Raw genomic sequence first — 13,630 nt, 5'->3', positions numbered from 1 at the left:
GGCAGATAGGTGCTTTGCCAGAGTCTTTACCGCCATGGGATTTGATAATTTACTTAGGGATGGAGCATAGAAGCTCTGAAATTCATATCATCATCAAGATAATAGCCTTCACTGACCACTGTACCAAATACTTTGCAAAGATTCTCTCAATCTTCATAACTCTGTGGGGTAGATGCTAGTGTTATTCCCATTTATAGATGAGAAAATTGGGACTCAGAGTACAGTAACTTGCCCAAGGGCACATGGTTAATTGAGAGCCGAGGTTCAAAGCCAGACGCACAGATTCCAGAGCTGATGCCCTTAACAAACACATTTACTCCCTCCCATCAGTTCCTGGTGTCTTCGTGGGGTCACTGAAGGCAGGGCAACTAGGTGAGGCTGGGACTTGGGACCACAGAAGGCAGGGCGAACCCCTACCGAAGCACAGCTGCCCGGCCCAGAGTGCCCACAGTGATGTCAGCAAGGTGGTCACCGGTCAGATCGAAGCCACCAGCCACTGACATGCCGAAGTAGTGGAGTCCTGAGGCGACCGCTGAGGCTTTGATCCGCTGTGGAGGGAGAAACACAAGGCATGGAGGAGGAGAAGGGGAGTCCTTTTGGGTTTTATTCAAATCAGCATGATCAGCTTTGGTCCCCACCCCAGGGAGCCCAGTTCCTCAGCTGAGGAACTGAAAAAAGAAGGGCAAGGTTTCCCAGGGGTAGTGGCATTTGACTGGAGCCCTGGATGGGGAGAGACAGGAGCCAGGCCGGGGGTGGGGAGGGGAGACAGAATCATTAGGACATGACTGGGGGATGAGTGGACGGGGTCCAGAGGAGCAGTAGGTCTGGGCGAAGAGGATGCTTTGGGTTAGGCAGCATGAGACTGAGATGCCTGGGGGGCCATCCAGTGAGGTGTTCAGGAGGCAGCTAGACAGAAGTTAGGAGAGAAACTGTGGTCTGAGGTGGGTAAAAGTGCCCACAAAATATGTAATATGAGAGGCTGGCAATGGAGTCCTGGGGCATGAGAGTTAAGGCATGGAGGAGGTGGGTGGGGGACAGGAGCCAGAGAAGGGACAGAAGGAGAGGAAGGAGAATCTGAGGGAGGTCCATGGTCAGGAATGCCAAAAAAGGGAGATTCAGCTCAGGAAATAGACAGATGTTGCCACAACCCCTTACCCCACTGGAAGTGTCTGGGGTGAGGCCCTGGCCTGGAACCTCTGAGGGACTTCTGTGCTTCATTGGGCACTCCTGACCCCCTGGGACCTGCCTGACACTTAGAACTGGAGCTGGCTTGGGCTCAGGCCATCACATAGAGGGGAGGTCAGAATCCCAGAGCAGAGGCTGAAGAAAGCCCTGCAGGTTACCTGAGAGGGGCTAGTTGAAAGGCCATCCTGGCGTCCATTGTAGATGTACACGCTGCCGAAGCTGATGCCATCAACTGCCTCAAAACCCTCCAGGGGGGCCCCAATGGCCACATCTGCGAGGTTATCCTGACTGATATCCCCTATTGTTGCCATGGCAAAGCCAAATCGGGCATTAGTGAATCCAGGGTGCCCACTCAGAGTGCATGCCAAGGAGAAGGAACCATTCTGTAAAGCAAAGAGGCAGCTTAGCCCTCAAGAAAGGGATGCAGGGTGCACACCCATGCCACCCCAGGAGGCATGTTCATTGGACTTGTTTCTGATTCTCTAGTAGGGAGGCTGAGGCTCAGAAAAGACAACGGACCTCCCCAAGGTTACACAGTGAGTGAGTGGTAAAGCTGGGATCCTCCTGCCTTGCAGTTCAGGACCCAGAGCCTGCCCCCTCTGTTCCCACAGTTACGGGTACTGGACTGGCAATTGGGAGGCCTGGGTTCTAGTCTTGGCTCGACCACACACTTGCTATGTAAACTTGAGCTAATCTCAACATTGTTGAGCCTCAGCTTCCTGAGATCAAGTGAGATCATAGACAAAACATGCTTTGTCAACTGTGCAGATCTGTGGGATATTATCATCATCAACATGAGATGATGGGGTGAGGAGAGTGAGAAAACAGAGTATGGGAGGAAAGGTGATGGTGCCCCACTGGCCACCATCCACCCTGAGCACCTCCCCATCGCTGTCCTTCCATGCAAGACAGGACCAGGGTGCTCCCAACCTCCATCACATCCGCACCAGGCTGAGCAGCCACAACCCCAGCGAGCCTGCAAAGACGGAGACTCCCACCTGCTCATTCAGATGGTACACATAGACTCTGCCTTCCTCTCTGTGAACGTGGTAGAATGGAGCCGCCACCAGCAGGAGGTCCGTGGTCCCGTCCATGTCAATGTCCACAGGGCACAGCTCAGAGCCAAAATAGGATCCCATCTACAGCCCAGGAGGAACTCAGCGCACGAGGGTGCCGGGGAGGCCTCCCCGATACCCCTCAGCAAGGCCAGATCCCTGCTCCTGCTCTTCCTGACTGCCCGTGTGGGTCATTCCAGATCAACGTGCTCACCAGAGTAACAAGGAAGCCTGGGTGAGCGGCTATACCCCCTGCAACAGGGGAAGCCCGCTGACCATCAGACATGCAGAGCTGGGGCAATGGCACTGCATTCTGGCCTGAGCTCTGTCCAGGCTGAGTCCATAACCCACTGTGTGCCTTGAAGCCTGTCCCATTCCCTCCAGGGCCGCTAGATCCTCCCTCCGTGATAACAGGGGCACCCTTCTCCAGCAGGTACCTGCTCTCCCTCCAGCACTGGCATGAAGTTGGTCTCTCTGCCCTGCTTCTGGAGCTCAAACACGGCCCCCCGCTGCTGGTACCGTGGCGCCCCCGCCACGTAGGAGAGGCCACAGGCCTTATGCAGTAGGGCCACTGCGTAACCTGGGATAAGGGGGTTGGTGGTGGTTGTGGTTGGGAGCTCCCAGTGGGCCACTCCTTTGACCTCCCCCCCACTTTCCCAACCAGTCCGTCAAAGTAGCCTGGGCAGGGGGGCAGATTTGAAGAAACTATCTTTCTCATCCTTTTAAAAATTGTCATCAGGGAGGGCGCCTGGGTGGCTCAGTTGGTTAAGCGACTGCCTTCGGCTCAGGTCATGATCCTGAAGTCCCTGGATCGAGTCCCGCATCGGGCTCCCTGCTCGGCAGGGAGTCTGCTTCTCCCTCTGACCCTCCCCCCTCTCACGTGCTCTCTCTCTCTCTCATTCTGTCTCAAATAAATAAATAAAATCTTTAAAAAAAAAATTGTCATCAGGGAGTGCTCGCACTTACCCACTGTGGCTTGTCACACACATGTGCCCCACCACACAGAAGTGATATGCACCCATTTTCATATATAGAGCTTCATTCCAACTACACTCCTCCACACACATTCACCACCCACGTTCATCACACACACAGTATATGAGGACCAGGGAGAGGGGTGAAGGGTCACTCGCCACTACTCTTAATGGTGAGGCCCTGCCTCCTCAGGTAGCCGCCCAGGGCCACCCTGAACTTCAGTACTGACGAGGCCCTGTCCTCATCCAGAAGGCCCTAATTCTCAGCCTCAGGGTCCCTAACCAAGGCCTATTGCTCAGTCCATGTGACTGACCAGAGCCTGCCCTAACTAGGAAGCCTCATGCAGTCTGATGCCCAGCCTCAGTGTCCCTCTCTAGGCCCCGCCCTCACTCAGGTGGTCTCTAGGCCCCGCCTCACCTAGATAGCTGTACTGCGCATTCTTGGTATCCGCCACAGTCTGGTTCAGGAAGCGACCCCGGCGGCTGTGCATGTCGTAGAGCAGTGCGCCCCCCGACCAGTTAAAGGCCCCGACGGCACCGAGCAGCACCTGCCCCTACAGGGGAGGAGCGTTGGAGGCCATCTGAGAGGGAGGGACCCGGGCCAGCCACGGCGGGGGTGGGGGTACCGGGAGCCGGGGCTGTGGGGGGCGGGTGGAGGGCACGTTCACGTTCAGTGATCACTGACCACCTGGCTAGAAACGCAGGAGGAAGGTAAGACGGGCAAAAGCTCGGTTCCTGCCTCGTACCCACGACCCTATCAGGACAAGTGTCCCTCCAGTACCAGTCGCCCCCAGGACAGAAATCTGACCCAGGCCCCAGATGTTGAGCATTAAAACAAAGTAGGATTGAACAAGACAGAGTTCATGTCCTACTGTACAGGGTGCCTGGCACACAAGGCCCACCTGTGTTGAGCAATTTGCTAACCATAATTCCACGTCCGTGCAAGGCTGGTGTCCTCACCACGCCTGCATCTTTTCCCATCGCGAGGAACAGTGCCTCTGGTGAGGACAAGTTCGAAACTCGGTAGGCAAGTGACCCAAGCTGTGTTAGTAGTGCATATTAAGGGGGAACCGGTCCATCCCTGGGCACACAGAACAAAACGACCTCCTGTAATAAACATGGCCATTCTTTCATCTACTTCAAAGGTCCAGATTAGGGCAAGCAAGTACGAGTGTTTCCCTTTATCCTAAAAGGGCTGGTTCAGAGGCCTCATTACAGGAGGGCAGAGCCCTACACTGTGAGCCAGGGGTCCCCAAGTCCCTGGGTGTCCCTGGGGCACCTCCTCTACGGTAAGCGTGCCTGGTGTTGAGTTGGCCACATACCTTATCCAGGATCTGGGCACTGAACCCGACCTGTGCCAGCTGGTAGTGGAGGGCCTCTCCAACCATGCCTAGAAGCCAAGAAGTCAGTGAGACACTGCTGTGGGCTGAGGTGAAGGGAGAAACCAAGTCAGGTAAGGGCCCAGTTTGACCTCATACCCAGAGGGAACGGCATTCAGAGTAATGGGACATACACCGGGCTGAGAGTGGAAACCTGGTCCTGCTTTAGTAACTACTGGCAGAGTAAGCTTGGGCAGCTCACTCCCACTTTCTGGGCCTCAGTTTCCTTATCTGTGAGTTCCTGAGAGTGGGATCCGTGCTCCAGTCATCCTTCTTTCTCCAGCATCAGAAGAAGCTTCTCATCAGAACTTCAGGGGACTCTGGGGAAGTGAGGAGGCCTGGGGGGACTTCAGGGGGACCATCTTTGTAGAAATGGGACAGCTGAGGCTCAGAAAAGTCAGGGGAGTTGCCCAGAGAGCCATACGGAGGTAGGACAGGAGTGGGGCCAGAGCACAGGGCTTGGCCTCCTGCCAGATACTGAGAGGACTGCCCCGCCGAGCCCTCACCTTCCATCTGAATGATATTCTGCTGCAGTCTGCTCAGCAGTCCATCTAGTGCTGTGTAGTTGGTCACCTTGAAGGCATATCTGTCATCAGGGTCTGAGGCGATCAGCTTCAATTCACTGTAGGTCTTATTATTCTCAAATGCCTTTCCCACCTGCACAGGGGCCCTCGGTCAGTGGATCAGGACCACGAGAGCAGGCTGGATTCCAGGCCCAGGGAGAGGGCTGAACCCCTCTGCTGGCCTTCAGGGCCCTCCACCCCCTGCCTCCGTTCCCTGTTCCCTGTTCTCCTGCACACACTCCTTCCTTCTCACACCAGGCTCATTCTCCCATGCTATGCCCTTCGCCTGCAGAGCCCTTCCCACCTCCCCTGCACCCTAGACCAGCTCCTCCTATTTGTTCTCCAAGACTCAGCTCAGCACCATCTCCTCCAGGAACCTTCCCTGATGTCCTTCCTTTGGGATCCCTGAGTGTCCACTGCTCTTCCCATCACTGCTGGGCAAGTGAGCTGTGACCACCACTGGGAAATGAGCCCTCTGTGGGAAGACCCAGTATGGAATGGGGGAAGTTCAGGACATAGGGACTGGGAGTAGTTGGTGAGTGTCTGTGAATAGAGCAAGGCTTGAATAAGCTGTTTACAGAAGCCCCTATCAGGAACCCTGGCTCCTCCCCACCCCAGGCTGCACAGGGTCAGGAGGTGCCCCCCACTCTTGGCTCTTACCCCAATGGCAAAGCGCTCAACACCTTGCATCTTTGGGGAATTGATGACAGTAGTGAGGTTGAGTGGGTCCTCAAATATGTCCCCATCGGTGAGTACCACCATGACCTTGGATGCATTTTTTCTGGAGCCGTGGCTTGGTGTGAAGATGTTGTCTCTAAGTAAGGGACAGTAAATGAAGAGGAGAACTTTGCCAGAGGGATACTGAGCTCTGGGGAAATTTTATTCACTGACCTGTTTTAGAATTAGAGAGGATTAAGGAGTCCTCCAAAATGGGGAACAAAAATCCAAAGAGCCCCCCTTTGGCATACAGCAGGGCCAGGTGGAGGGGAGGCTGTGACACACCTTGCCCCTCACCTCCTCCCATAGAAAGGTTCTGGACAGCACTTCAGTCTACTCTCATGAATAATAACGATATTAATAATAGTGGCTAATATTTACATAGTACTTATGTGCCAGGCACTGTTGTAAGCACTGGACATATTTTAACCCATTTAATCCTCACAAAATCCTATAAGACAAGTACTATTATTATTCTCATTTTATTTAAGTAATTAATTTATTATTTATTTTGAGAGAGAGAGTGTGCGCTCAGGGGTAGGGGCAGAGGGAGAGGGAATCTGAAGCAGACTCCATGCTGAGCACAGAGCCTGACACGGGGCTCGATCTCAGGACCAAGAGTCGGTCCCTCAATCAACTGAGCCACCCAGATGCCCCCATTTATTCTCATTTTTAAAGTGAGGCATCGGGGGCTCCTGGGTGGTTCAGTCCGTTAAGCGTTTTGGCTCAGGTCATGATCTCAGGGCCATGAGATCGTGCTCTGTATCGTGCTCCACATGGGGCATGGAGCCTGCCTAAGATTCTCTTTCTTCCTCTCTCTCTGGCCCTCCTCCACCCTCCCACCCCTGCTCACACATGCGAGCTCATTCTCTCTCTCTCAAAAAAGAAAAGAAAAAGTGAGGCAACTGAAGCACAGACAGGTTAGGCAACTCACCCAAGGTCTCCGAAGCACAAACTGGGGCTGGGATTGAACCAGGCGGCCACGGAGCCCATACCTGCAAGCACTGTGCTCTCCTGCTGCTCACAATAGGGGTCTTTGGAAGAACTTTGGGAGGATGTCTTGGGATATCATCCATCAGCCAGGGCTGGATTGAAAGACCTCACATTCCCCTCAGCCAAGGAAGAGCTAGAACCTGATCCTCTCCTCCCCACCGCTCTATCCAGACACCTCTCCAGGCCTGAGGCCTCGGAGCTTCTGGGCAGGGCCGTGAGCCGGCGTGTAGTAGGTGCTCAGGGAATTCCCACTGCCCTCATACTTACAGGACGTGCTGCATGGCAGAAGCAGTCTTGGTGACTCTGCCCACTTGAGTGATGTTCTGGACTCTGGCGAGGGAGGCCATCACATCCTGGCTATCCCGAAGATCAAACTCAGTCTGGATCACTTCCCCGTATTGCACCAGGGCAAAGCTGCACTAGAGAGCAGGAGCCAAGGTGGGGAGGAGGTTGGCAGAATCGCCATGCCCAAAGCACCCCCTGCCCCTTAGATGGCTCCCCCTGGAAGTAGTAAAAGAATCCATTCACTTCTCCTTGCCTCTAGGCAGGAGGAGATGTTAAAGCAGAGGGAACTCTCTAAGCAAGTAGAGATGCAGGAAGCTATGATAGTAATGGTTCCCGGGGAATCACAGACTTGCCCCTGAAACCATGTCTCTGTGTAGTCCCCCTCCCACATATAGACTATGGGGTTGGTCATGTGACGAGCTTTGGCCAATGGGACATTGGCAAATGTGATACAGTCAGAACCGTGAAAAGTGCATGCATGCATTGGGTCTCGCCCTCTTGGAACACTGTAGCCATGAAAAAGTTGGGCTGGCCTGCTGGAGGCACATGGCCCAGACAAGTAAGGCCATCTTAGGCCATCCAGTCAAGCAACAAGATGTCTGCAGCTGCAGGACTAACTGCAGGCAAGACCAGCAGAAGAACCACCCAGCTGAGCCCACCCCACATAGCTGACCCACAGAACTGTGAGCAAATAAGTGGTTGTTGTTTTGAGGTGGTGTGTTCACAGCAATAGAGAACTCATAGACCATGTGAGTCTACCTCTTAGGGAAGCCCACCTCAAAGCACTTCTCATAGAAGTTCCTCATCATATTGGAGATGAAGTCTTTGGCTCTCTGGAAGTCTGGGGAGTCAATGCTTCCTGAGCCATCCAGGACGATGGCAATCTCAGTGCCTGGTCAGGAGTGAGCATGGGATTTGAGGCAGCAGTGAGGGCAGCATGTACTGCCCTGCGGGGTACCCACCCTGTTCAAGCTCTGGGGGCTCAGTTCAGGGAGGAAGTTGGTAAAGTTCCCAAGATTGAAGATTTGGTCTCAGAGGCAGAGAGAGCCAGAGCCTGCTCGCTCTGAGTTGCCAAGTGAGTCACTGCCATTGCTCCTGCTCTTTAGGCCTCAGTTTCCCCAACTGTAATATGGAGGAAGGCAGAGCTGGGACTGGCCAGGTCTATAAAATCTAGCCACTGCTCCCCATCTTCCAGACCTAGGCACACCTCCCTCCAGAGGCCTCGGAACCTCTGGGCAGGGCCGCTGGAGGTCACCAGCCTAGGGATTGGCTCTGACGGCCTCTGAGAGCAACCCAGATCTGCCTCTTCTCACCGGCTGCCTCCTCCTCCTCGTCCTCCTGTGTCTTCAGAGCCCGGCGCCACCTGGCTGGCTTCTCAATGTTGCCTTTCTTGTTCCTGTGGCAGTCTCTGTCAGCCACATGTGCATTGGGATCCAGATTTTCTTTAAAAAATGCACATGGAAGAACTCAGAGTCAGACAGCCTCCTTGTTCACCTCCAGGCAGGACCACGCTTAGCTCTGCCCTGATTCCCTTCACAGGGGCCTAGGCTTGCCTTGCCCTATGTCCCTCTACATCTGCCATGCCTCTTCTTAGAGACCCAAGGAGATCTCTTCAGAGCTGTCCAAGGTCAGTGAGTGTCCAACCCTTACCGAGGTTGGAGAAGTGGACCTGGGTGTGGTTTTGGAAGTTGTTGGATAGGAGGCTGCATGTTCCTGTGAGTTCTGAGCTGAGGCTGTGGGGCTGCCGGGCCAGCACTTGAATGCAGATCTAGGGGAGGGGAGAGAAAGGGAGGGGAAAGCCTAGGTCACCTCCAGCACAGTCTCCCTAATCACAGCTATACCATCACTCCCATGCCAGACCCAAGTTCACCAACCAGGCAGAGGATGTAGGAATAGCTGGTTCCGCCCTCAGCAGGGGGTAGGAGTCATGCTGGGGTCAAAGCTGAGGTTAAGCACCTGAGTCAGTGTGCTGCTCACTCAGAGTACCCAGGTCCGAGCCTTGGCCAGTCCTGGGGTTGGTACCAAGGAGATAGCTGGGCTCAGCCCCGAGAATCTACCAGTCAGGCCCGCATCAACACCGGTCAACCCTAGGGTTAGTGCCTCCCTCCCTGAAGCCCTCCATCACCCCGCCTCATGCACACTCACCAAAACACTGTGGTGGTTCCGAACGACTGTCACTCCCCGGTACCTCCCCTTTGGGGTGGGGACAGTCTCTGAAAGAGTTAAGGCCAGGTGAGGAGGGATGGATGCTGGCAGGCAACCCTTCAGCCAGGTCAGATGTCACAGGGCCCCATAAAGAACTGTTGGCCATTCGGAGCAGCCTCTAGAAGCTGGTGAGGGGCTTTCAAGTACAGGCCTGGACATGTTCAGGGCAAAGTGGCTACTCCCCAGACTTATTCGCTGACTCATCCAACAAATGTCCTGTGATGTCTGCTCTGTGCCTGGCCTCATGCCAGATGGTGATAGGGATCTAGAAATAACTGAGACCTGGGCTTTTCTTACAGGGGGTCCCAGTCTGGAGGGGCAGGAGGGCGGAGGAGCACTAGCTGGTGGGTGTGTGCAGCACCAGGGAGGTGTGCAAGATGCTAAAGGACTGGCTATAAGGATCGATGAACTCTCCAATCTCAAAGTTCTGTCTCTGGAGAATCTTACTGCCTCCCCCCGCCCCCCCGAGACCCCAGGGCGAAAGTGTAGCTCACTCATTTCTCTCTATACTGTGGGCCTCAGAAGACGCATTTTTGAGCCATAAGATCACCCAGTTACCCTACCAGCCTGCAGCCCCTTCTGAAGCAGAGAGTGAGGCTGTTCCACATCGTGTCTCTCACAGAGATAAGGATTCTACCATACACAGTCGAAGGGTCATCAGCAAATGTAGGCCTTGAGTTGGACTGGGTGGGATGGGTAGAGTTGGTTAATGAGTGAATTAGGTCCATTCATTTGTTCATTCACTTATTCTTTCAAACAGCATTTATTGAGTGTCTACTATATGCCAGTCCCATGCTAGATGCTAGGATGGCCACGGGTTGGGAGGGGTGGGGTTGGATTCCATTGAGGTGTGTTGAGTTGGGACAGGTTGGGTTTGCCAGCTCTAGATGCATGACTTTAGTCATACTGGCAATCAAAGGACTTCTCTGAGCTATAGCTTCCCCTTTTATAAAATGGTATAATTTTGAGGATTAAAAGTGAACAAAGCACTTAGCAGAGTGCCAGGCACATGGTGAGCACTCAATACATTTTAAGTATCATTTTTGTTAGGACTGGGTCTGGAAAGGTGGGCTACGGATCAGGGTCAGGTTGGGATGGGGTCGGGCATTGGGATAGAAAGCCTGCTGTTGGTGGTGGAATCTGGGGTGGAAGGACTGGACTAGGTTCAAATGGTTTGGGCCGGATAAGTGGGATTCCTCGGAAGGAGGTCCTGGGAGCATTCCCTGGAGCTGAGGTAGACTTACCTACTCGTTTACAGGAGATCTTATCTTGGATGAGGGAACAACAGTGCAGGAGGCCTGCTTCCCCCTTGGTTTGAGGGCCGGTGACCAGGAGCCTGAGTTGGAAAGATAGACAGCAAAGTTGAACTGGCCAATGATTCCTTTCTCCTTTCTGCATGCCCAGGCACTGTCTTCCCACTCCTGGTCCAGAGGCTCACAGGCTCCCTATCTGGAAAACTAATGGAGGAGGTCCCGACCTGGGGCAGGCAGGCAGACTCCAGCCCAGAATGGCAGATTCTGCATTATGTGGGAGGCGTTTGCTCAGTATTTACCTTTACACAGCTCCAGGTGGGAAATTGTTAGCCACATTCAGGCAGCCTCCAGAGATATGATTCCCCATGGCAAACTTTGCCCCTCATCCCAAGCCCAGGGAGACAGCAGAGTCCAGTGTCCCCCTAAGCATTCTCATTATCCACGCTGCCCAGGGAGAACTGGTCTGCTTCAAGGCAGGGAGTGAGCTCCCCATCCTAGGGGTTGGATTGTGAGTAGGGGGTATTGAGGAAGGGGCCCCAAGGCTGGGCTTGGTAACAGTGAACCAGTTCCAAGATCTTTGTGCTGAGGGCAGCAGGAAGCCATGGAGGACTCTACAATGGGGGATATTAGTCTGTACTTTCAAAAGGTCATGATGCAGCTATGGTGGGTTGGGTGGCAGGAATGAGGTACCATCTCCACTTCCTCACTTCCTATCACCCTATTATAATTATGAAATAGATCATTTACTTATCTCTATGGATTAAGAATAATAATAAAGTCTACACCTGTGTATATGCCCCCAACCCCAGTTTAACCCACCCCAAGCTGATTCCACCTTCTGATACGGCTACTGTCAAGGTCAACACTGGTCCCCACACTGCCAAATCTGTCACCTCTCTGTCCTTATCTTCTTCAACCTCTCAGCAGCCCTGGACATCTGACTATCCCCTCCTTGAAATACTTTCTTCTTGATTTCCCCCTACCTCTCTCAACACTCCTTTGTTGGCTTCTTCACTGTTTAACTTCTAAATGTTGCTGGAGCCTTGGGGCTTGGTCCTTGTTTTCCTTACCAGCACATTCTCCCTATTGATCCCCTCCAATCCCATGGCTTCAATACACCTGTAAATGCTGAAATTCTGTGGCCCTAGGATCCCTCCACCAGAAGTCAGGCCAGCATCGCTGTAGGAAATAGGAAATAGCTGTAGAAAATGCACCGCCCCCCCCCCAAAATGTCCATGTCCTAATTCCCAGAACCTGTGAATGTGCTACTTTTTGTGGCCAAATGGATTTTGTAGATTTGATTAAGTTATGGATCTTGAAATAAGGGAAATTATCCTGGTTTTTCTCGGTGGGCCCAATGTAATCACAAGGGTCCTTATAAGAGGAAGGCAAGAGGGTCAGAGTCAGAGAAAGATCTGAAGATGCTACACTGCTGATTTTAAAGACGGAAGAAGAGGCCAAAAGCCAAGGAATGTGGTTAGCCTCTAGAAACTGAAAACGGTGAGGAAACCCATTCTCCCCTTGAGCCACCAGAAGAAACACAGCCTTGCTAACACACCTTGATTTTAGCCTATTAAGACCCATTTTGGACTTCTGACTTCCAGAACTGTGAGATAATAAATTTGTGTTGTTTTAAGCCACTAATTTTGTGGTTGTTACAGCAGCCATAGGAAACAAATGCAATGACTAACTGCTCCGTCTAATTAGACTGTCCAAACAGAGCTCGGGGTCTTGTCCTCCCGAGCCTGTGCTTGCCTCCCTCCCTCCATCCCTCCTTTCCTTTCTTCCAAGATTTTATTTATTTATTTGACAGAGAGAGACACAGTGAGAGAGGGAACACAAGCAGGGGGAGTGGGAGAGGGAAAAGCAGGCTTCCTGCAGAGCGGGGATCCCGATGCAGGACTCGATCATGACCTGAGCTGAAGGTAGCCGCTTAACGACTGAGCCACCCAAGCGCCTCAAGTTTACACTTTTCCATTTTCCCCAAGGCAATAGATGGTAGCACCAACCACTACATTATAAAGCCTGAAGCCTGGGTGCATCTTTATTTGCTTCATCTTTTCATTCATCCATGCATCAAGTCCATCAGGAAACCCTGTGGATTTTTCCTCCAAATTATACCTACAGAGCACCTCTTCTCTCCATTTCTCCATCACCATCCTGGCCACCAGCATCTTGCCTGGTCTATGATAATAGCCTCCTAACTGGTAGTGTTTGTTTTTGAAATTTACCCTTATAGTTTATACCATATCACTCCCCTGCTTCAGTAGCTTCCCATGTGCTGAGAAAAAGAGTCCATACTCCTTGATGCACCCCACAGGGCCTTGCTGGTCTATCCTCTCTCTGCCTGAGACCTCCTCTCCCCATTTCCGTTTTTTTTTTTTTTAATGATTTTATTTATTTATTTGAGAGAGAGAAAGTGAGTGAAAAAGAGCATGAGATGGGGGAGGATCAGAGGGAGAAGCAGACTCCCCGCTGAGCAAGGAGCCCGATGTGGGGCTCAACCCCAGGACCCTGGGATCATGACCTGAGCCGAAGGCAGACCCTTAACGACTGAGCCACCCAGGTGTCCTCCTCTTCCCATTTCTTTGCTCTCCAAGCTCCAGCTCCACACTGGCTGGCTTCTGTTCCAGCCCCTTCTTTGGACAGCCCCAGTTCTTGCCTGGCCCCAGCCCTCTGCCTTGCTGTGCCTTTTGCCTAGAAGCCTGCCTTTCACTCCCCAAGGCTGGCTCATTTCCATCTCCTGGCCTTGCTTAGCTGTCACGTCCTCATAAAGGCTTTCTCCAGCCAGCCCCACCTCACAGCACAGCTACTCTACTTCATGCCTCCGGTTTTATTTCCTTTTCGGAACTTATTATGTCTGACAGTATCCTCTTTACTTGCTTATGTGCTTATTATCTGTCCCCCGCACTAGACCGTAAGTTCCTCAAGGATCACATCTAATCTTGTTTACCATGTTATTTCCAGAGCATGGAAGAATGACTGGCACAGAGTTAGGGCTTGGTAAATATGGTTAAATAT

At 52.8% G+C, this 13,630-nt stretch overlaps 1 protein-coding gene across 10 annotated transcripts in view; it reads right to left on the bottom strand.

Moving 5' to 3' along the window:
* The window catches only part of ITGAE (integrin subunit alpha E), a 67,286-nt gene that overhangs the window by 25,305 nt on the left and 28,351 nt on the right, over positions 1 to 13,630 (bottom strand). For 6 of the 10 annotated variants that reach the window (XR_010408543.1, XM_045889673.3, XM_064582711.1 and 3 more), the window contains exons 3-16: positions 10,601 to 10,692; positions 9,297 to 9,364; positions 8,802 to 8,919; positions 8,465 to 8,593; positions 7,928 to 8,043; positions 7,134 to 7,285; positions 5,817 to 5,970; positions 5,100 to 5,250; positions 4,537 to 4,604; positions 3,633 to 3,768; positions 2,678 to 2,820; positions 2,184 to 2,324; positions 1,344 to 1,568; positions 418 to 548 (exon numbers count right to left, since the gene is read on the bottom strand). Coding sequence is in view for 9 of the 10 variants with exons in the window: in XM_045889673.3 (XP_045745629.2) it covers positions 418 to 548; positions 1,344 to 1,568; positions 2,184 to 2,324; positions 2,678 to 2,820; positions 3,633 to 3,768; positions 4,537 to 4,604; positions 5,100 to 5,250; positions 5,817 to 5,970; positions 7,134 to 7,285; positions 7,928 to 8,043; positions 8,465 to 8,593; positions 8,802 to 8,919; positions 9,297 to 9,364; positions 10,601 to 10,692 (1,824 nt within the window). In the remaining variant the exon portion in view is untranslated. Of the gene's footprint in view, positions 1 to 417; positions 549 to 1,343; positions 1,569 to 2,183; positions 2,325 to 2,677; positions 2,821 to 3,632; positions 3,769 to 4,536; positions 4,605 to 5,099; positions 5,251 to 5,816; positions 5,971 to 7,133; positions 7,286 to 7,927; positions 8,044 to 8,464; positions 8,594 to 8,801; positions 8,920 to 9,296; positions 9,558 to 10,600; positions 10,693 to 13,630 lie in introns of those variants that run through there. The other 4 variants (XM_064582715.1, XM_064582713.1, XM_064582714.1 and 1 more) reach the window with 4 other exon arrangements.

Source organism: Mirounga angustirostris, unplaced genomic scaffold (assembly GCF_029215605.1).
Source record: "Mirounga angustirostris isolate CCGP_5_RB_7025 unplaced genomic scaffold, mMirAng1.0.hap1 SCAF_17, whole genome shotgun sequence".
Classification (NCBI taxonomy): Eukaryota; Metazoa; Chordata; class Mammalia; order Carnivora; family Phocidae; genus Mirounga; species Mirounga angustirostris.
Note: the sequence above shows the minus strand (reverse complement) of the source record. Positions and strands in the feature narration are given on the sequence as shown.